The sequence below is a fragment of the Poeciliopsis prolifica genome, unplaced genomic scaffold, assembly GCF_027474105.1.
Source record: "Poeciliopsis prolifica strain line A6 unplaced genomic scaffold, Auburn_PproV2 SCAFFOLD013, whole genome shotgun sequence".
NCBI classification, from domain to species: domain Eukaryota; kingdom Metazoa; phylum Chordata; class Actinopteri; order Cyprinodontiformes; family Poeciliidae; genus Poeciliopsis; species Poeciliopsis prolifica.
The window spans coordinates 3,256,936-3,280,000 of record NW_026562388.1 but is presented as its reverse complement, the minus strand read 5'-3'; the positions used below and the strand labels follow the sequence as shown (position 1 = coordinate 3,280,000).

The 23,065-nt window shown below is 40.7% G+C and overlaps 1 protein-coding gene across 1 annotated transcript; it reads right to left on the bottom strand.

Annotated features, from left to right (window-relative positions):
• Positions 1-475: 475 nt before the first annotated feature.
• Positions 476-21,982, bottom strand: diras1b (DIRAS family, GTP-binding RAS-like 1b). Its single transcript, XM_055038366.1, has 3 exons — positions 21,752-21,982; positions 7,604-7,944; positions 476-7,533 (listed from the first exon to the last, which is right to left on the bottom strand). Exons 2-3 carry the CDS (start codon positions 7,910-7,912, stop codon positions 7,246-7,248), a joined length of 597 nt encoding a protein of 198 aa, XP_054894341.1. The 5' UTR covers positions 7,913-7,944; positions 21,752-21,982; the 3' UTR covers positions 476-7,245.
• Between the last annotated feature and the right edge of the window lie 1,083 nt (positions 21,983-23,065).

The following is a 23,065-nucleotide window of genomic DNA, read 5'->3' as shown; positions in this document are numbered from 1 at the left end:
CGGAGTCACCACAAGCCTCTCGGCAGCTTCTTTGTTGATTTGTTGACCTTGACCTACTAGGTTGGTTTCCTAGTGTTTCCATGTTTGGCAAATGGAAAGACGTTTGTCTTACTTTTATTCAAACCCTAAACCTTTTCTAAACGTCTGCAGTTTTTTCCCCCTGACCTGTCAGCTGTGTTTCTTGGTCTTTGTGTTTGCTGTTTGTTCTCTAACATTATCTAATAAACCTCTGATGCCTTTGCAGAACAGCTGTATATAAGACAACTGGGCTTCACTTGCTGTACAGGTGACTTTAAAAGGCAGATGGTTGATTTTATTTCTGGGTTCTTGAGGATACAATTTTTATTTCCACTGACGGATCAATGTGTCGGTCTGTTTTCTCTCCCCCTCAAACCCCCGGAAAAAAAAATCCAATTAAATAGATCGAGGCATTGAATATATGTATATATATAAAAAATAACAACAGTAAACACTGCTCAGTTCAAATTTTATTATGAAAATCATTTTGCAGATTTGATTATTGTCATCTGTATATGTATATATATATATGTATTTATATTTATTTATATAATTATATTATTCAGAGGATGCATCAGCACAGTATATCTTAATAGGAAGACTATTGCTAGAATAAATATCAATACATTAAATCTGGCTGAATTAAAAAAAAGTTCCAAAAACAGAAAAGAAAAAAAAAATCATTACAAAAGCAAAAAGTGCTAAAAAAAAAAAAAAGAAAAAAAAAAGGAACAATTTACGTAAATTAAACCCAAAATTGCTGATAAAAGATTTTTTTTGTTGTTGTTGTTTTGTTTTGGGTTTTTTTTTGTTGCTAAAATTACAAAGATGTTTTTCACAGTTTGTGTCTTTGTTCTCATGCTGGCTGGAACACCGATAGGGACCATGCAGGAACGAAGAGCGACAGGATGCTAACAAACCACCTGATCTGATCCGCGACGTTGGTGTGCCCCACCCAAAGCAGCCCGCGAGGATCCGACCTGATCCAACAAGGTCACGGAGAGGTCAGCAGGGGTCGGTGGACGCACTTCTCCTTCTGTTTTTTTATGTTTTTAATTCTCTGTGGTGCGTAGTCTAAAACCTGGCTGAACAGGGCTAGAAACTGGCTATTCTTGGAAGAGAGGGGACCCAATGAACCGTTCTTTTTTCTTTTCTTTTTTTTTTTACCACAATCAAACATTTCCACGCTGCTTTGGGAGACCACATGCAAACATTTTGAAACCTTTCAGGAGCAGAAATGGCCCTGCCACAGGTGATTTACTAACTGTTCTCACAAGAGTATGTTTGCCACTAATGACAGTGCTCAAATTGCTACTAAAAAAACGTGAGAATGTGCATAATATTAAGAGTTTATTGTACTAAATTTAATTAAATCAGAACCACAAATAAACTTCACAAGAATGCTCAATGCTTATTCTTTAATTTTATGAGCTCTGTTACTGATAGAGATCTATTAGCTGCTGCATGTAATCTCCTCATCCACATTGAGCATTTTATGTGTCTGTAGATTTTTTTTCTTTTTAAAGAATTGCCGAGTGGGAACATTAAATCCGTGCTTGGACAGCAAAAAGAAAGTCAGGAGGCTCTACATGCCCATCCAAATAAAAAAAATCACATAATTTTCCTCTCCCATCTTAGAAATATTACACCGATTTGACATTATATACAGCTATCTACAACCCGATTTGAGCAGGGTCAGTTTGTATCACAAACACAAAACGAGTGGACCGAGCGTGAGACGAGTTCCGGTTTCAGCAGGAAAGATTTTTATGAACTGGGCGTGTCGGGCAAAGCGAGGAAATAATGCAAAAGAAAATAAGTGGGGGGAAAGAATGTTTCCAGCAGTGGGAAAGTGTGTTTTTGCTTCTCTGCACCTTTTTTTAAAAAAAAATCCTGGTCGAAAGTTTCAACATAATGTCTATGGAAACGAACCAGTTTTGTATGCTTTAGTGAAAAGGTTAACTTTATTCAAACTAAGAATTGTGCTATTTCTTTTACTCTGTCTGTGGGTGTGCAGCACTTTTTCAAAGTACATTTGACATATTTCTATATTTCAGATTCAAGCTTTGCCGGAGGAGAATGTCTGTCGTCATCGTTGAACAATTAAATTGCATTCTCTTCAAATATTTTTAGTTCTGAACCTTTTTTCAGTCAGTGGCTACGAAGTTTAACATTTTATGACTGCAGGTCACGCAAACACACACGCAGAGCTGTGGGTATGGTGTTTTGCCAGGAACCATTTTGGCATCAAACTCCTGTCTGCAGGGCCCTGCAGGAAACAGTGAGAGGAACCGAGAAGATCATTAGATTGTCCCTGCTGAACGTCTCGGAAAAAGAGCAGCCATGTTGAACTGAAGCCATCTATGACGTTAGAAAGTGAGGATTGTTTCACTGTAGTCTGATTCAAATTCAAATTTTTAGTCCAACAGAGAGCAAGAAAATGAATTAATAATTTCCTTCACCTATTTTTAAATGGCAAATCATTCCACAGTAAGTGACAATTTCCATTGCGTTTTGAATTGTAAAACAATGTTTTACTAAACTACAACAAATAGATTTGAGTTAATTCAATCACTTTTCAAACATCCCGTAGCATGATAGAACCTCCACTGTACTTTCCTGAAGTTGGGTTTTTATTTTATTTTTTGGACCTAATCATACAGGAACTAACTTCGGCCTTGCTTTCAATAAGAACTACACTGTGGTCCATAGAGTAAATATTTAGCAAAGTGTTAGGATGTACAACTAAATCTTTACATTGACAGTTTTGACTCATTTAAAAAAAATATCTCAAACCTTTTATTCATTCCTATTGTGTAAGATAGTTTTAGATGTTAGATCAGCCTTGTTACTCCAGGGTTTTCTTTTTGCCATCTTTGTGAAACACAGGTGAAAAATATATCGATACTTTTTCCAAGCCTTTTACTGAAACTAATTTAAATGTACAGGTCCGATAAATCCAATTTAAGCCCTTTGGATGGCAGAACAATGACCTAAAGTATAACGACGATACAAAACTGGTTTGCTTGCATTTATTTCCAAAGTTTGAACCAGGACCAAACGTCCCGTTCGGCTGTTGTGCGTCCGTGTGGGTGAACTTGTGTGGCACCGGAAGTCCCACGCAGAACCAACAGGCGACAGGCTAAGCCTGACACGTCATCAGTTAGAACGGCAATCACAACACTCAGGTGCGCGCATGAGCAGCTCATGCAGGCCGAAGTGTGCGAATGCAAGACTAGTGCACACTAGTGCACACACACGAATGCTTTTCCCTGCTACACACAGACATGTGAACAGATAAATGAGATGAGGGAAGCTCTGATTCTTGAACTCCACGCGAACGCCACTTTTGTTTGCTTCTCCAGACGCGGGAGGTCAAGTAAACCCACGGCGAGCACAGTTGCGTTTCAGATTTTCACGCCGTGTCTATTTATAGCCTGGCTGCCTCCCTTTGCTCCCCTGTTTTTTTGCGGTCCGTCCAGCTCTCACATGCTGCCTCATTGTTCCCCTCTCCCTCCCCGGTGTATCATATTCCATGCAGGGACGAGTACAACGCCGGTCTCCTGTTAACGTCAGCAGAACAGCAGATTGCACAAACATGCGCACGCAATCTGGCATTTGCGTAAACCCACCAGGCGTGTCGAGCTGATTTTTAAAAATTTTATTAATATCATTTTTTTCAATGCAGCATGTGCCGCTATTAGATCAGATCAGCCGCCGGAGGTGGGCCTGAAAAATCACTGCAGGTCTTTTTGTTTATTCTGGTTTTATGTATGTGTACATATATTTAGATAACCACATGCCCTGTCGGCTGCACCCCATCTGTCAAAATTAAAATATTGAAAACATAATTTAAATTAGATGTGTTTTTTTTAGATATATATTTAAATATATAGGTTTTAAAAAAACAAAACAAAAAATCAATAAAGCATCCCTGGCCTCTAATATGTAAAGGGTACGTTCACAAGGTAATTGTGGAGTTTCAGAGGACCTCACATTAGTGCAAAGTACAATACAGCAATAACAACAAATACATTCATAAAAAATAAAAAATAAATAAAAGTAGTAATAGCCATGAAGTGAAATCTTTAGTTACATATTCACATTTGGATCTAAACGATAAATCTGAAGAGCTGATGCATCAATAGCGAGGTGATATGATGAGCAATATTATTGGATGGAAAATTACAGTACATAGCAACTACAGTAACCGCACTTCTTGCTTACAAAGAGTCTCCCTCCAGAAAGACAGTGTTAAAGCATTTCTTTACATGGGTAACATCTTACTTGAAGAGCCTTTCGGTCCTCTAGGAGAATGCGTATTTATTACAGCGACGCATCCGGAGCACGTTTTGGGTCGTTTCACTCAAATGAGCAGGTCTTCAAGTAAAACGTCCCCCTAAAATGCCCGAGCTTTGATAACGCTGCACACAAACACAAGAGGTGGAGACGGACGAGGAACAGTTGCTGTGCTTTTTTTTTTGCTGTTGTTGTTTTTTTGTTTGTCGTTGTTGTTTTTGCTTCTCTCCGAAGAGGAGGGAACACAGTTAAAATGGGTTGTCATCTTTGTCTTTGGGTTTAAAAAGTACACAAGCAGATTATCCTCCACTCCAATTGTTGCTAAGAGCATAACCTGAGAAAATGGAGAGAACGTGAACAAATGATGTGGCTCACCCAGCTCAGATTACGCTCTGCAAACACGGCCAGCCGATACCCTGTTGCTCAGCAGAACCACGACTTTGTTGTGCTAATGTACCAGAGAAATAAGACAATGGGACTCAGAGCCGCCATTGATGACATTACACAAAGAAGACAGAAGATACTTAAAACAAAATAAATAAAACAAAATGCACGTAAGGATATGTTGGTAAAAAGTATTGTGCTTTTGGCTGTTCTGTGTACAACATTAAGAGCTCCTGCATGAAAATGGTGTGTGTGTGTGTGGGTGTGTGTGTGTGTGTGGGTTTGTGTGTGTGTGTCTGATGCACTTTGGACTTGGAGCTATTAGGTGGTACAACATGGGAAATTATAAAGTGCAATGTGAGGGGGTTTAAGCTGAATGAGCCCTGTTTGTCTCCATGTGGTTAGTAAACAGTGACTGTCGGAGCCATATGCATGTTTCCTCTCTACTGACGACTGCATGCATGATTCCCACATGCGTGTGTGTTTATCCTGACTCCTGCTTCCTGATGTGGATAAATGGATGATGATACACAAAGGGCAGACAAATCTCTGGTAAAGATATGTAAAGAGCCTTAGAATAAATTCATCTTTTATTCCAGTAGCTAATCTGATTAAATAGATGTTTTTTTTTTTTTTTTAAATGTTCTCTTTACTTTTTTTGTTTTGATAGCTCTTTGGAAGGAACAATGCTTCTGCCGTTCCGAACGTACGCTACAGTGCAGGTGGTAAAAATTGCACATTTTGTCAAATTAGATAGTAATCGACGACTTGCTGTCTCAGAGGCCAGTTTCTTTCAAAGATAAGAGATTTTAGCAAACGCTGCTGGAAAATGGCAACATCTCTAAATCTACAGACTGAGGAATCTGTAAAAAAATCTTCTAAACCAAACCTGATCTGCAGCACGATAAGGACACCAAACCTCCACAGCATCGCAAACACATGGAGGCTGCTCCACTGTGTTTGGACCATTCGGTTCATTGATCAGATGAGCAAATGGACAAAAATGTCTCATCAATCCTGAAGGACGAGACGGGTATGACAGAGGAGTTGTGATCCTGTGGAAAACCTCTGAGAATAAAATTCTTTGATTGATTTATTTTTTTTAAATAACAATGTGGCGTCTTCTAGTAAACTGAAAAGAAAAAAAAATCAGATTTCCCAATACTTTTGGCAGGATAAGGAATCGCAACATTAGGTCAAATCAAGTCAGGAATGGTTCCATGGACACAACGTCTTAGTTAATTCTGCTTTTACTTAAAGTGTTTTACCGTATCTTTACCAGAGGTTCAAATTTGTCTGCTGTGTATTTAAAGTCAAACCAGAGACAGGACCAGCAGTTTTCTAAACGGGCCGTGTTTTCTTTTAGCCTCCTGTTTTTCTCCCTCCTTCACTGTGCTTTAAATTGACGAATTTTCTTCCCATTTAGCGTGACTCGTTACAAAGCAAACAGCCTAGGACAGAAGAAAAGGCATAAAGAGAAACTTTCACGTGAAAAGTGTCAAAGCGAGCTGATATTCTCGACCTCTCCCATTCGTCTCTCCGTCTCGGCATTGATTATCCGTCCTGGTAAAACAAGGCAGCCTCGTTTCTCCTTCTCCGTCCTCCGGTTCGCCTTCCTCCTCTCCGGTCGTTCTACGCTTCATAAACGTTTTAAAAGGATTGTTGCGTGTATCAGTGTACAAGCTCCTCATTTACGGTGATGATTTTCAGAGGCTTTGTTGCTAAATTGTTATTTTTAGTTTTTTACAAGACCAGAAGAGAAATGAATCATATTTTTTCCACCATCCCCTCCATCTCCGAGGAGGAACGATGAGGTGAATTGTTAATGCTGCTGTCAGACTTGAGTTGCTCCTCTCCTGTGACTGAGTAATTAGTTGAGGCTAAAGATGTTTAGACTAGATGGAAGATATTTACACACCCCCGTGGTTATATACACCGGAGTCCAGTGCCTGGGTTGTATGTCCAGCTGAGTGCTGCTCATGCTGGCAGTCTCAGATGTGTGATTCCTGCAGTTATTGGCATAATGGACCAATTTCAGCAGATGACTGATCTTAAAGAAGTAAAAAAAAAAAACCCAGTTATTTCTAAAGATGTTGGGATAGTGGGAGATGGAGAAGCACACATGAAGAGGCCAGATGAAAAGATAAACGATTTGAACTCATCGGGGACCTTTATTCTACTTCGACGATGGCTCCGATGTTTTTGATGCACGCAAATCTCCGCAGCCTCCACACGGGTTCCTTTCCTCGCTCCTGGACGCCGCGCCACCGTCTCACCTCCGCCCACTCAGACAAACACTTCTGAAGAGCTGCTTCTTTCCGGTGCGCTGCTGTGGTTCTGAAATCCCAACTCAAACAAATGGAGGATGTGGATAATAAGATTCCCATTGCCATCGCAACATTTTTGCTTTGATTGGATAGACAGAGAGTCTCTCCTTTGTCCTGTCCTTCTCATTTATCTCTCCCGATCAGCATATCCTCCCCTCTCCTCTCCTTCCACCTCCTCTTCTCTCCTCTCTTTCCGTCTCCTCTCCTCGTTCTCGATCTACATCACGCTGCATTTGCCCTTCAGTCTCTCTGCGCGGGACTGCTTCCCGGAGCGCTTGCCGTCGATGTTCAGGCTCATGTTCCTCTTCTTGTCCAGGTTGAGCAGCTCCTGGAAGAGCTCCGTGACGTTGTGGTTGGTCTTGGCCGACGTCTCCATGAAGGCGCACTTCCAGCGGTTGGCCTGGTCCTCCCCGTCCTTGGTCTCCACCTCACGATGGGTTTCATCGCTCTTGTTTCCCACCAGCATGATGGGGATGGCCTCGACGTTGCCTTTTATGGCCAGAATCTGCAGAAGAGAAAAAAAGTGAGCATGGAATATTCTCAGAGAAGAAGGCCTTTCATAAACAGACACACACCTGTTGATAAATAGGTTTCAGCTCCTCCAGGGACTGTTTGCTTGTGATGGAGTAGACCAGGATGAAGGCGTGGCCCTTGGATATGGAGAGGCGCTGCATGGCCGGGAACTGGTGGCTGCCCGTGGTGTCTGTGATCTGCAGGGTGCACACGCTTTTATCGCAGCTGATCACTTGCCGGTAGGTGTCCTCCACCGTGGGGATGTAGGTGTCCCTGAACGTGCCCTTGACGAAGCGCAGGACCAGGGAGCTCTTCCCCACGCCTCCCGCGCCGAACACCACCACACGGTAGTCGTTGCTCTGCTCCGGCATTCTGCCTCTGCAGGCTTAAGACAGTGCTGCACCTGAAACGGCAAAGATGGAAGCAAAGGGAGGAGAAAGACGACTCAGTGAGGCAGATGGAAGAGAAGCTTCCTTGATTTTTATTTGTTTCCGACAAATTTATTAATGTTGATAGCAGTTTTTTATCTTTTTCACCGCAACCACGGTAACTGTAGTACTTAAAAATATCTATGAAACTGAACTCAAACACCAGAATTTTTTTTTTTTTCATTTTCTGTGTTGAACAAAATATGTATTCAACAAATAGTGGACCTACAGATAACAGGATTTCCAAAATGAAGCTTATAGGGAATTACATAATTCCCTATATTTATATAGGAAAATTTACAACAATAATTTTCAATTTTCTACATTTCGCTGAAAGTTCAAAGTCACTTCTTTGACATCCTTCAGAGAATCTTGCCCAACATTCGCAGCTGTCATTTTTCTTAAGTGCAGATTTTGTGGCCTACCTAACTCAAAAATTGATCGAGTTACTTGTGGAGCACAGACAGACACATATATGTGCCTCAGCAAAGAATAATAAAAGAAAATCCTGAAAGGCGTAATTCTTGAACCTCCACAAAAGTCACATCAACCAACCAGCAAACCAACCAACCAATCTGCTAAAGAAAATGCAGCCAATCAAACAAGCAACCTACAGACCAAATAACTAACCATCCAATCAATCAATCTGATTGGTTGATGGAAATTACCCAAGCAATAAAACAAGAAGGAAACCAAAAGTAAGCAACAGGCAAAGCAAGCAGCCCTCTGAAAAGAAACAAACAATGAAACAAGCAAGCAGCCAAAAGTTATCAACTACAGCTAATAAGTAACCAACTATATAGACTATAACAAAAATAATCAGCAATAAGGAAAGCAAGCAAATAACTAACCGGTGAAGCAATCTGCCGACCGACAAGTTTTATGAAGTGACGCTGTTTGCCTGCTGGTGACAAACTGTTAGTGTCGCTTTAGCACTTTGTTTAGCCATTGATGATTATCAGTGCAAAAAATATGTTGTGAGTCAAGAAATAAGCAAGCTTCCTCATCCAGTGAGAGAGACTTCAGGTAAAAAAAAAAAAAGCTATGTTTGACCTGCTCCGAGTTTAATCTCCTCATGCACCGTCTGTGGCGGTCTTTGCGAGTTCACAGCAAAAAGTCCAGTTAATTTAACTCCCACAGAGTTGATTTTAACACTTTTTTCAGTGCTTATATAGTCCACTCTCATCAAGAGTTAAATTAACACTTTCAATATAGTTAAAATTTTAACACTTTATCAGTTACTTATTTAACTCACAAAACAGGGTTAATTAACACTGTGGCATGTACTGGATAACACTGATCCAGGAACAAAAATTTACCACTTTATTAGTGTTGATTTAAACTTTCAAGTGTTATTCATTATGATTATGATTAATTATAATAATTATTAAGAAAAAAAAACTTGACACAAGTACATACATTTGAACATTTATTTTTGCAGCTGTGTTCCCAAAATTTTAAATTGTGGTACAATGATCAAACATTCATTAGAAATGCCATAAGTTTTGAATATCAAAAGAAATTTAAGTTCAGGGATTTTTACTAAATGCCTTTCTTCACTTTGAACAATTTTGAAAGCATGATGATGATCAAATGTTTCCGCTTGGATACAGTTTTTGACACATAAAAACAGGTCAACATTTTTTAGCCTGACTTACTCACAAGAGAGCAAAACGGACTGGTTAGCAGCCTTGCTCTCACGTCCCTAACTCTGGGCGATTCTTCATTTTGCCCACGTCAATGTTATACACTGTTTCTGCAGAAATGTGTAGAAATTCATCAATGCAGCATCGTAAGAGAAATTAAACACAAAATGTGCTTTGAATAGCTCATCAAATGTTCCAAGAGAACTGTTTTGTCTGGCATGGGATGAGGCACTTATCCATGACGATGTAGAAGCTGTCAATCTTGCTTTTCTGACGCCCAACAGCAAGGAGGTATGGCTGCAGACCCCATTGTCCCCGAAGATGCTCCTCTAAACTGCAGCATGGCTAAAATTAAAAAGATATACACCAAACATTAGAAACAAAACATACAGCTTTACGATACGTGACATAAAAATAAATTTAAGTATGCCCAGACATCTTCAAAGCTGTCATTCAAACATCTGTATTATGCATGTCTATAAAAGGAAATAGACAAATAATTTTGCATTTTAAATTTCAATTACCTTATGAATGACAACAAGTCTCTCATCTGCATCACTTGCACTGATTTTGGAGACTTCTGTCCTCCTGGTTGCGGTGGAAGAAGAAGTAACAGCGAGGCCATTTCTTGGTCATAGCCTGAGGACAAATTTATAAAAGTTTTCAGCTATAATATCAGAACTTTATGAATACTCTGAATAGTCAACTATCTTCAGATATATCCAGGTGCTTACTAGATGTGTTAGTGAGGTCATCGCTTTGAAGACTTTCCGCTGGACTGCACCAAACTTCTCAACTCAGGTGGAGAAGTGAAACGCTTAGCCTCCTTGATGACATTTGGTTTGAAGAACACATCCCACTTCTGCAGCAGTCTGGATGAGGTTTCTTCACTGAATAGGAGACGGAAGTCTTGATCAATCTTTAATAGCATGTAGAAATCAAACCATTATAACAATGTAAAAATCCACATTTAAAGACTTCAGTTGAACACTTACCAATCCTTTTGTGTCCAGGAACCCCGGGAATGTGGTCAGGATATATCATTTCTTCCACTGGCATCTTTAATAAGCTTGTGACGGTGCTCAAAAGTCTCTCTCATCTTCTGAAAGATCACGGACCTGTCTGTGGTGTGGTTAAGCAGAGAGATGGCCTCCTGGCAGGCATTCCCATCAAGCTGTTTTTCAACAATCACAGTTGTCTGTATATTTGGGCCTCCAGATTAAATGTAATTGGTGCTACTTGATGGCACAAGAGATCCTCTTTGAATCTTCCTTAGGACCGTTTTAAGACGCCATGAAATGTATCCAGTGCTGCTTGCTGCATCATAAAAGTGCTCCTAAAAAAAGAACAAAAATTAAATGCAAAATTACAGTTTTGAGTCACAAAATAAAAGAGCATGATTGATTGTAGAAAACAAACAAACAAACAAACAAAAAAACATTACATTGCCTTTTTTGGTGTATGGATCCTTGAGGGATGCCTTTGTCACTATTCCAAAGGCATACTTCTCTCTGATTGCTTTTGTGGGGAGGTGCCTAACAGCAGATTTTAAATTGGTGATTAAACCTTTTTTTCAATTATTATACATAAATTAAATAGTGTAAAAACATACCCTTGTTCATCAATCACGTGAGCCACCAGTATGTTCACCATTTGTCTTCTTGTGGCATCAGTTAGGGTTTCTGTAGTTTCATACTCCTGCAGAATTTCTTCACCACCAGACTTGCTTTGTAGGACACCTTCAACCAGCTATAAAATGAACAATAAAAAAAGAAAGAAAAAAAAAAGGAAATATGCAATATGCAGATGACCAAAATATGACAAAACATGTCTGGGCATACAAAACAGAATTTAGAGGCAGACAAAAAATATTGTTACATTTTTAGCAGACACTGAGTTATCAGGATTCTCAGTTTTTTGCTTCTTGTGTGGCATCTCATCCATTAGTATTGTTGATGTTGATGCATTTGAGTTGAAGCTTGAGTCAGAAGCAGATGACCATTCTGAGAACTCTGAAGAAAGAGACAATAGACATCAGTTACATTCTTTGGTAAAATCTGTATAACAGTTGATTTAATGTGCTGTGGTATCTCACCATCATAGCAGAAAACTGTCAGAACCACATTGCCTTGTCTAAGGAGGTCACTGAATATTTCTTCGTCAACTTCAGTATCTGTTGCATCTTTGTATGTAACTTTGGTATCAGGTGGCAGGCAAAATTGTTCAATGACTGAAAAAACAAGGCAAGATTTAGAGCCTAATTCTGTAATTAGCTGGATTTTTTTAAACTAACAGTTACTTGATATTGATCATGTGATTAGCATAAAACATATTAATGAAAATACAATTTTTACTTACCACAAATGTGTAAAATATGTGTTAAATAGACATACATTGAAAAGAATAATGCCTATGACCCAAACAGATGATAAATAAATAACAAACCTTTCTCATGAAACTGATTAAAGTCAAACGGCCCTTCGACTTCCTCCAACTTCACCAAACTTTTGCAGGTCACCAAACTTTACATGGATCAGCATTTTATTTCAGCATGGGATAAACCTAGACAAAGCAAAATAAGGTAAAGGTCAAGAGTTCACCTCACTGTAACTCTGCTATTGGTGTCACGTGACTTCGGCTCGTTGACGCTCCGCGGAAGCTAATAGTCGTTAGCTTACATTCAAGGCCAAAATTATCATTTTAAACGGCAAAATCGTATAAGTATATTTTTACGAGTGTATGGTCCGACAAAATATGTTTTGTAAGAATTACCATTATAATAATATCAGGTGTAAGTGCTACTAGCTACCAGCTAACATGTTGTGTAAAACTGTTGCAAAATGGACATATTCAGCTGCTTTTCATTATGTGGTAATTAGTAGAAATAGTCAAATCACTCACTCTGTCAATGTAATAGTGCTGGACAAAATATTTAGTAAGTTGGACACTTACCGTGTAGAACAGGAGATGAAGAAAATGGAGCCGTGTTCAGATTGAAATCAAACTGAAGCAGAGGGGAGGAGCTTATTTATCTCCCAGCAGAGTTAATTCAACACCAACGCAATCAACTCTGCGAAATAACTCCAACACTGGGCATCATTTAAATCGCTAAATGTTAAAATACACTTACTGAGTTAAATGAACTCTGACACGTTTAACCCTGAAATTTTAACACTCCAGTTTTTGCTGTGTTCTTGTATTTGTTGAGCGCCTCCGCCTGAATGTGCCATCGTTCATCTTCCGCAGTTCAACGCTCGCCTTAAGGCCTTGTAATAAGAAACTCCCTCGGATGTGATTATGCGGCTCTGCTACCTTCTGCTGTAATAAAACTGCAAATTGCCGTCGATATAATGTGAAATAAGTGGATTTCTGTCATGCTTGCACCGCAGGAACCAACAATTGATGTGCAGGGCATCCGTAATTAGATTGGTGGATTCTAAATGATATCAGTAAAAGGAGTTCAAAATGAATGGAGAATCTGCGGGCGCCTCTTGAGCTTTGAACAGACTCCCTCTCTCTTTGGACACGGGCGGTGTGACAACTACGCTGAAAACTCAAGCACAGATTCATCTACAGGAGAGCCTGTGGCCTCCACATGTATGGCTGCAGCGAAGAAACTGTTCTCTGGTCACGAATTAAAAATCTTGTTTCCGAAGTTGGTGACAAAACGTTGTTTTGATTGAATCTCCTGCCAGAATCAGTTCTGAATGATCTTTAACCTTTCTGGCCTTCTGGTTGATCAAAGCGTTTCTCCTTTAAGCCTCGGCAGCTCGTCTTTACGGCCGTGCTGCCCGACGCCGCTCAGTTGTCTGCAACATTGCTCTGACGCAGATCTGAGTAAACAGGCAACGCTGCCAGGAACGCTGATCATCTGCATGTTCCAGCAAACTCTCGGATTCGACGAGGCCTTCAGTCAGACTGAAGCTGCTGGATCTGCTCTGCTTTATGTCAAACACACACACACACACACACACACACACACACACACACACACACACACACACACACACACACACACACAAACGAGGACGAGTCTGAGCATTATGAAAAGTGAATTTGACTGAAGAGTTTTTTTTTTTTGCTGCATTAAATTGTATTATGTATCAAAGTCTGGTGCCTGTCTTTGCTGGGAGAGATCAAAGTTGATCGGTCTCACTGAATATTTTTTAAACTAAAATATAATTAATTACAATAATCCATCTCAAAACAGATTCAAATCTGCCTACATTAAAAAATAAAAACATTTTTTAAAAAAAGGATTCATTATTTACGGTTGAATTGAGATAAATGACTTTTGAGGAAGTGTGTGACACAACAGTAGTATTTGGCATCCTGCACACCAGATCTGGGACAAACCGATTCACATTTTTCACATCAAATAAAGAGACAGGAAATTCAAAAGGATGGAATAAATTAGGACCGTCTTCGTCATTACCACACTCTTAAGATTGAATGCATTTTTATAATTTTGCTAGATTTTCTAATGTATTTTCAGGTTTAGAGACATTTAGTGAAATGGCACTAATAAACTCGAACGACTTCCTCAAAAGAGAAAAACGGAAGAAATATTGATGTGGCCTCTCAGTCCACCGGGAGACGATTATTTTTTTAAAGAGCTTAAAGTTGAAGGGACTTTGGGGAAAACACTAAAGTCAAATCAGCTTTTCATCACCACCCTAAATTCTGCATGTTGGCTTAACTGGGTTACAGTAAATAAGCCTTGGGTGAGACTGAGTCTGAGTGTGTTGTCTCTCGTCATGAACAGGTAAACCAGCTCTCACCTCAGAACAAATCAGAGAAACTCCCACTAGTTTATAAATGACTTGTTCTTAAAAATTTGGTTTTACTTCTTTGTTCTGCTTTTTCTCTTTGCTTTGGTTTGTTGTTTTGTTATATTTCCTTCTAACTCATGTAAAGCCTGTTGAGTTGCCTGGCTGCTGCTCAACAGAGCTATCAATAGAGCTATTGATTATTGATGGCTCTATTGATAGCAGTAGGGCCGACAGCATCACGGTTTTTAGACTTGTAAGAATCACAATGTGACAAACAAAATGTAAGAAATCAGAGACAGTGTTTTCATTTAAGTTTCCATTTTACCTGATGCTTATATTCTATTACCCCCAAATGCCATTCTTGTTTTCATTAGTGTCTTTGCTTTCTGATAAAGCCGATCGAGCTACTTGATACATGATCTCAGAAATGTTCACATGTTCCTTTGCCTCCTTGTCCTCCTGCCACCTGAGCATCCTCTTGCTTTTTCCATCCTTTGCTCTCCCTGCCCTGGTCTCCATGCTGTTGGATCAATGGACTCGGGCCCCTGTGGTTTTAATCGATGGAGCGTGCTTCTCCAGGCCCCGGCGGTCCGTCATCCTGCCTCTCCGTTTTATTTTGAGCTCCACACTTCAGCTTCAGCTCATCAAAAGCGTCCTCCGCTCTCCCACCCCCCTCTCTCACCTGAGCTAAAATTAGCCGCCTCTCTTCTCTTCCGTCAGCAGCCATAGCTGCACGCACACACACACACGCACACACCTACGCACACACACACACACGCACTGACAGGTGTGCCCTCGTGGGTGACACACATACTGTACTTCCACTCGTTCACCGTTTGTCCTTGACATGGAGCCGGCGAGATTGATGGCGCTCCTCCCCGACTTGAGCCGTCTCGCCGCATTTTGCCTCCTCTCCTCTTGTTTTATTTGAAACGAGAGGACTGCAGTTCCCTAATGAATTAATGGTACGCTTTAAAATGCATCTGTGGCGGCGCAGCCAGACTCCATTAGTGGATAACATTGGCACAGAGCGAGCGGGTCCCTCTTCACTGCAGATGCAGTGCAGGCTTCTCTGATTTACTTTACAGAGAGCGCAAAGAAATGTCACCTTTGACCAAAAAAAAAATATATATATATAGAGATATATTTACAGATATAAATAAATAAAAATGCACATAATTTGCCTCAGAAGAGCCACTTCCACCACAGCATGAAAGAGGCGCATTAACCAACATCAAAGACAATGCCATTCAACAGATCAAGAGCGTGATTAAATAGACACCCACCAAGTGGCCCCTTGGTTTCTGTCACTGAAAGGGTTTTAATCAGGGTGCTCACACTGGAATGCTGTGGATACATGGCTATTTGGTGATGAGTGTTTTACAGGATCAACAGATTATCAGTTGAAACATTAGGTCCTTTTCTGGTGTGTGTGTGTGTGTGTGTGTGTGTGTGTGTGTGTGTGTGTGTGTGTGTGTGTGTGTGTGTGTGTGTGTGTGTGTGTGTGTGTGTGTGTGTGTGTGTGTGTGTGTGTGTGTGTGTGTGTGTGTGTGTGTGTGTGTGTGTGTGCATGAGTGCATTCAATTGCAATCAGCATTTTTTAGCGTGGTAATTTTAAGACTCAGGGCTTTTTTTGATTTGGTTTTAACAGTGTCTGGAGATTCAAATAAATACATTTTGATTTTAGACGCAGTCATACCTCACTGCTCTCGCTCGCTTATCGTTTGCATTGACTTTAAAATGAGGTCTATACATGTGAAAATATATCTTTTTTTAATGTTTCCTGCAACAACAATAGACACGTTTCTCTCCATTTTCTGTTTGTCTGCATATATAAAAAGGGGATTTATTTATTTTTTTATTTTTCTTGTGTGGCACTACTTTGGACAGCCATGACTGCTGTCTTTCTTTCTGAGGAAAATATAGAAAGTTTCTCAAAACTGAAAGTGCCTCAGGCCAATTAAATACATATAAACTGAGCCTTAATACAAGTAGAAAGGTTTCAGAGAGTGGCGGCACCAGCGTGAATGGCGCCTCGGGCAAGACGTTCCTTTGGCCCCCTACCAAAAAACATCATATTTGAGTAGATAATCTGCATGTCCTTTATTATTTCTGGCTTATTTTACTGACTTAATAACATGGTATAGAGGCCTGGTGTAACTGTAATGACAATTTGCTCTTTTTAATGTTTTTTCTAGCCATTAATTCTAATAGTTGCTGTTTTCAACAAAGACATTTCTGACAATATCATTAAATTATGATACAATAAGCTTTCTAGAAAGGACAAATACAAGCACAGTTTCTTAAAATCCTCCATTTTTAAATAGACAAGAATGAAAAACATCGAAGCTGCTGCGTACTGAGCACTCAGTCGGCTCCACATTAAGAAATGTTTTCCAGGATAAGGAAGTTATTTGCTAGTTTGGCTGCAAACAGGAAGCTCTGATCAGACGCCAACCTCGGCATCATCAACCAGAAACAACGAGCGGCCATATTTTCTTCCAGTGCTTGCTCTTTGCCCAGCAACCATTCCCTCTCACACGCGGATAAACAAGCAAAAATTCATTCAAGGGTGCAGATTTATAAGTTCTGCAGCACTCCAAGTGTACCCCGTTAAAACGGCACCCTGGTTGTTGTGCCATCAGGCTCCCGTCTTACTGTTTTCAGCCACCAACACGCCGTCTAGACAAGCAAAACGCAGCCAATAAGTTCTTCTGCATGTAGACTTTTTCAGAGCGCATTGAGCACAGTTATAAGTACACTTGTGCTAAATGCCATCTAAAGTGAAGCATTTAAACCGCTGCATGCGTTGAACAGCCCTTCCCACAACGCTCTATAATCGTCACTGCTAATAAGTGTTTGCAGGAATGCTGATATTTGCACCGTTTTACTCGTTCCGATTAACATTTCTGCTGGTATCTGGACATCTCTGCTGCTGTGCTGCTTTTATGGTCACTTATTGTAAACAGTCTGCCTTTGTATGTTTTTAAATGAACTCAAATGCACATTCCCTTTCACTGGAGTGCACTATTTATTTTTTTTTTTATGACAGCATTTATGTTGACATGTGTTGAAAAGCCTACAACGCGTTCCTCTGTATTCTCGTGTAAACCTACTTTCTTCGCTGCTGTCGCGCAGAAAGTTCCCGAATGTGGGACGATAAAACGATATCTCTGTTCTGTTCTACACTAAACACCGAGTTGCTCATTGCATTACATAACAGCACTGCACTGCACTACCGAAATGACTCCACTGATGTGAAACCAGATGAAAATTATGAGCAAGACCCTGGCTTCCGTCTGCGTCTGTCCACTGTAAAGTCTGACATTTTCATGGAGCGTATCCGCCTCACAACTTAAGACACTCAGGCACTGTTGGCTTAGGAGCTAATTACTGAGCTTAACCTACGCTGCACGGCTCGGAGTTGACCCAATTCCCAGGAATTAAGTTACCAACAGTCTTTGGGTCATGGGACGTCTGCGTCCAAAACTTTCTGACACGGAAACAATCAGTAAAAGTCACATTATGACTGACAAAATCAATTTTAACTGACTGACCATCGATGATCTGACCGGTAATGCGCTGCAGCATCTCATAAGGTGTCAGGTTTCCTTCTCTGAGCTGGATGGCTGTCTATGTCAAATTTTAGCTGAAAACTGAAAATACATGCAATTTTCACCTTATCTATCAAATTTCCGCTCTGACTTGCTTTGTTCTGAATAAAACTGGAGGCACGCGGCTCCTTTGGACCTTCAGTAGAAAAATTTACTAGGAAACGTTTGACAGATTGACACCTGGAATGCTGTAACCTTAGTCCTGCTGGTTCTGTGCGGCAGTAGTTGGTGTCAGAGCGTGTATCGGTTTGGAGTATTAGTGATACCTGGGGATCCCCGGGCTGCTCCTTCTGTTCTCTCCATATGACCCTGCTAATCCCCCCGCCTGTCATCTGGGACGCACACACAGAGGTCTGGCTAATAGTGACAGCAAAATGCGCTTGATTTATTCACTTAGGCTTTTTTAAAACAGCTGTTTTGCGTCGTTTCTCTATGTAAGTCCAAGACTGCGTACTCTTGAGGCTCTGGCACAAGCAGCGCTGCTAGTGGTGCTTGGGAAACACCCCTGGAGGGCTGGATGAAAAGCAGGTCTGAAGGTCTGGATTGATCCTACGGTTCTGCTAAACAGAGATCAGTGGATAACAGAGAGCCAGTTGATCTCTGTGAGGTTGAATAAGGTCAGGAAAAGGTAACCCCACAGCTCCCAGTCCAAACACAAACTGGTTAGTACAGCTATTTTTTATTAAAATACTTATATTTCACAAATGGAAAGTGCTGGATCAATTAGATAACGGAGTGGATAATTGCAAACTCGAGGGTTTGTAATTTCTCATGCAAGAAAATACCCCATACTATCATGTGGAAGGAAAAGCGTCTGAGTGTTTAAAATAAACTGAAGCCATCAGTATAAATGATAAACTTTGTTATTGATATTTTCCACAGTATTTTTGCAGGATACATGGATGGGCATGGTGGAACTTCACTTCATCTGGTCCCTCAGGACAACTAAAAACATGAATATATGTTTTGAATTATTATTATGCGTAGTATTGTCATAAACAATTTGAAGCTTAAGGTATAAAGCAGCCATGGCTGTAGCATTTTAAAGGGTCAGATAGAGTTTGAGACAATTTCAACAGCGGTTCGTGTCAATCTGCTGAGAAAACACGACACGTGAGAGACCACTTCCTTTATTTTGGATGAACGTAAAACATATTTCTAAGGCAAGTTGTGGATATTTTCCTTTTATCTTAGAAAGGAGAGGATTTTTTTTTTTGCTTCAGATATCCAGGAACTGGACTCTCATGTGTCTCAGTGTTTATCTGGCAGGATCACAGTACAAAAACTTTAATATATTTAATCGAGCTTGCGAGCGACAAGTGAACACAAATAGCTCATTCTAGCTGTCAGACAAAGGAAAATGATGCACAGCTTTTACAGTTTTTGCACTTCATAAAAAGTTTAGCCTTTGTAGAGCCATCTTTTATCATATGTTATTATTTTATTATATCTTTTGTATGTCCTGAAAAATATTTTCAGGTTATTTTCACCTTCTAACAGGTTTTCTTCCAGGATTGTCCTGCCCTGTATTGGTGGGCTGGCAGCCCCTGCCTCACTCCTTTCCTTTTGGTTGATGGATGATGGATTATGGATTATGCGGCGCTCAATGGGATTTCCAGGACTTGGGGAACCTAACTCCGCTCTAAACTTCTCCACCATCGCATCCCTGTCCTGTCTGCAGCATTCTTTGGTCTTCGCGATGCGGTTTGCTAAATAACCTCTCAGCGGACCAGAGAGTATGTTACAGAACAGCCGAAGTCCCAGCGAACACTTTGGGTGACTTCTGTGTCAGATTTAATTTGGGGACCAGATTCAAGGGGTCCAGATGCAAATTTCCATTTGTGCAGTCGTTTTAAAAGCCGTGAATAATTTCCCTACTGCTTTCTAATTTTGCACTACTTTGAGCTGGTCTGTCACATTGAATCCAAATAAAACCTGTTGCATCATGGCCCAGAATCCTTAAGTGTTGAAAGCACTGAAAGAGCTACAACTTAAAAAACTAAATAGTATTGTTAATTTTCTTCTTGTCTGCGCAGCAATAAATTCAACTACAACATTTTTTAATGAAACAAAGAGGCATTTCTTAACAAAAGGGGAACAGTTTCCTAATTTGTCGTCATTTGTTTCAGAAAAAAAAAAAAGTTAAAAAAAAAAAAAGAAAAATATATTGTGCTTTTATGGAAACTCGATCTATAGTATGTTTTGGATTCTATTTGTCATTGTAATTCTCATGTTAAAACATTACAAGCGTGTCCACTGGAGGGCCAGATTTGCTCCAACTCTCAGCCGGAAGCCACAAAAAAAATTTTCAGCAATTTAGACATTTATATAAAATATATAGAACCACAAGTTCTTGATTATGACCAATCCTAGCAAAAATACATAAATAAATAAAAGTTCAAGGGATAAAGCACTTATGTGACAGTATGCACCACCTTATATCAGAGTCATATAAGCTATATTGTAGAAAAGATCCAAAAAAACAAACAAACATCGTGATCATCTAACAGAACCAATCCCATCGTTTTGAGTCATTTCTTCATCCAGCCTTAGCAGTAGAGGTGTATGGATGTTATGCAACTGTACCGTGACTATTCCACACACACACACACACACACACACACACACACACACACACACACACACACACACACACACACACACACACACACACACACACACACACACACACACACACACACACACGCAAACCTAAAACACTGTCCCATCACTTAACCCTTAAATAGAGTCTGCATCTCCACCACACACTGCAAAGCTTCACTCCCGGGATTCACTGCCATAAATCTCCTCTTCATGTATGGATCCACACGACTGGCGTCGCTTACAGGAAGTTGAGTCACATATATGCGCACACATGAAGAGAAGAGAGAGAGAGAGAGGAGGATGGAGGGGGGAGGGGGAAATGATTCATAATTTCATTCTACATGTCCCGACGGCTCAGCACTGAAAACAAACGGCGCATCGACTGTCGGAGGAGGAGACACTCTAAAAAAGCCCAGATCCAGATGGAGGATTAACCGTGACATTTTGCCACACACGCACATAAAAGGACGACTTTATGCGTCACGTCAGCGTCATATTTATAGTGTATAGTCGTGCAAGTCGTCGTGCATCTTTCGCCGGGGCTGCAGACAGGAAGGGGTGGCAGGGAGAGGGCTCGCCGTCAGTCCGCAGATTGGTGCGCAGCGCCATTACAGACCACCCTACTCTGCTCGGTTCATTCATAAATACCAGAGGATCGCCATCTCGCAGCGGTGCATCATTTGGAAGTCGCAGAAATGCCCCCCTCCACCCCCACACCCCCGCCCCGCCCCATCCAATCCCCTACATCCCTTTAGTTCTCAAAGCCATGAAATAAGCCTGACCAGTGTGTCGTTTCCAACCCCCCCACCCCCACTAGCACCACCACTCCTCTCCCCTCCAATATGGCTGTGCGGGCATATGGGCAGCGGCGGCTGGAGAATGAACACGATCGAGATTCCCGAACGGAGTCGGGGCTCGTGACGGGACGTCGATGTGGAGGAGACTAAAAAAATAAAATAAAATAAAAAAAAATTATACAAAACAAAACAAAAAAGAATGACCGCGACGGCGTGAACACATCGGAGGAGAGCCGCGGGAATCCTGGTGCGCACCGACAGCGAACAGAAAACAGCCACCAAAATACCGACATTTAATATTTGTGCGTGAAAAAAACGAAACAAAACAAAACAAAAAAATAGACCATACCTGGTCGTGATGGACCTTTACTGCGCGCGGCTCCGCTTCAGGCTCGTCCTCGGCTCGGAGGGGTCAAACGCAAACGCCGAGAGCGTCTTAAAGCATTCTTTTACACGACTCATGTAGAGCTCATGTCGTCCGATTCCCAGCACCGCCGACCCACTCACACTCTCTCTTCTCTCTCTCGCACACACACACACTCACGCACACACGGAGGAGCACGCACACGCAATCTCAGTCTCTCTGCACCCCCACCCCCCTACTCTCTCTCTCTCTCTCTCTCTCTCTCTCTCTCTCTCTCTCTCTCTCTTTCTCCAGCAGATAGGATGAGGGAGGTGCTTTTCCCTCTCCCTTGTCTGTAGGCAAGAAAAAAAAAAGGCAGTCCAGCAGGGGATTCATTCATTCATATTCGTTGCAGATTTACGTTTGAAGTGTCATTAGATATTTTCCTACTGACATTTTTCGCCCGACTGGATGTAACGTTAAGATGTTTGAGAGGCTCCACTTTGAGAGAGTTGGAGATGAGGGTGATGGCAAGGAGAATGTCCAAAGCTTGGAAATTATCACCAAACATTTATAGTGAAAAAAGAAAACAAGTGAAAAAAAATGTCAAAATTATAAGCCAAGCAACACTTAAAAAACAAACAAATCCAAGGACATTTAATCATAATTATCTTTCATTTGAAAAGTATATTATGTTGTTTGTGTTTTTCTTTAAAATCCCAGACATTTACTGTGTAAGTTTAAATTCTAATTACGTATTCAGTTGCATTAATGTTCCTGAGAACAGCTACGTGTCTTTAAGTTTGATGCCATGCTGACAGGATGAAACCTCAACCTCTGTCACAGCACAGAGTCTGTCATTTTGGCTGTTTCTTTTCTTTTTGTTTTTTTCAATCAGTTGGGAATGGATTAGATCTAAAAATGATCTTTTCAAAGTGCAATATTGGAAGGAACACACTGCAGCACCGTCCTGTTGCTCACCTACATGTCGTTTCTTTCTGAAACAGTGATGCTGTTGGTTGGTGATGCTGGTCCAGTTGTTCCTGTAAACACTGTATAACTTAGGAGATTGTGCTGGACAGCTGGTGTGGATTTTGATTAAACGCATCTTGTTCAAACTCAATGTTGTGTCTTGAAAAAGCTCTCAAGAAAGTTTCTGTGGTGTAAGAAATTTTAGAGACTTAGATCAAGTGGTGGAAGGAAGTGTTTATTGTATCCAAATGTGATTAGAACTGAATGAAAAGAAATTTAAAAAAAAAATAGATTTGATTAAATATATCCGCCAAACTGCCAATGAAAGCAGATCAGCACCATGGACAG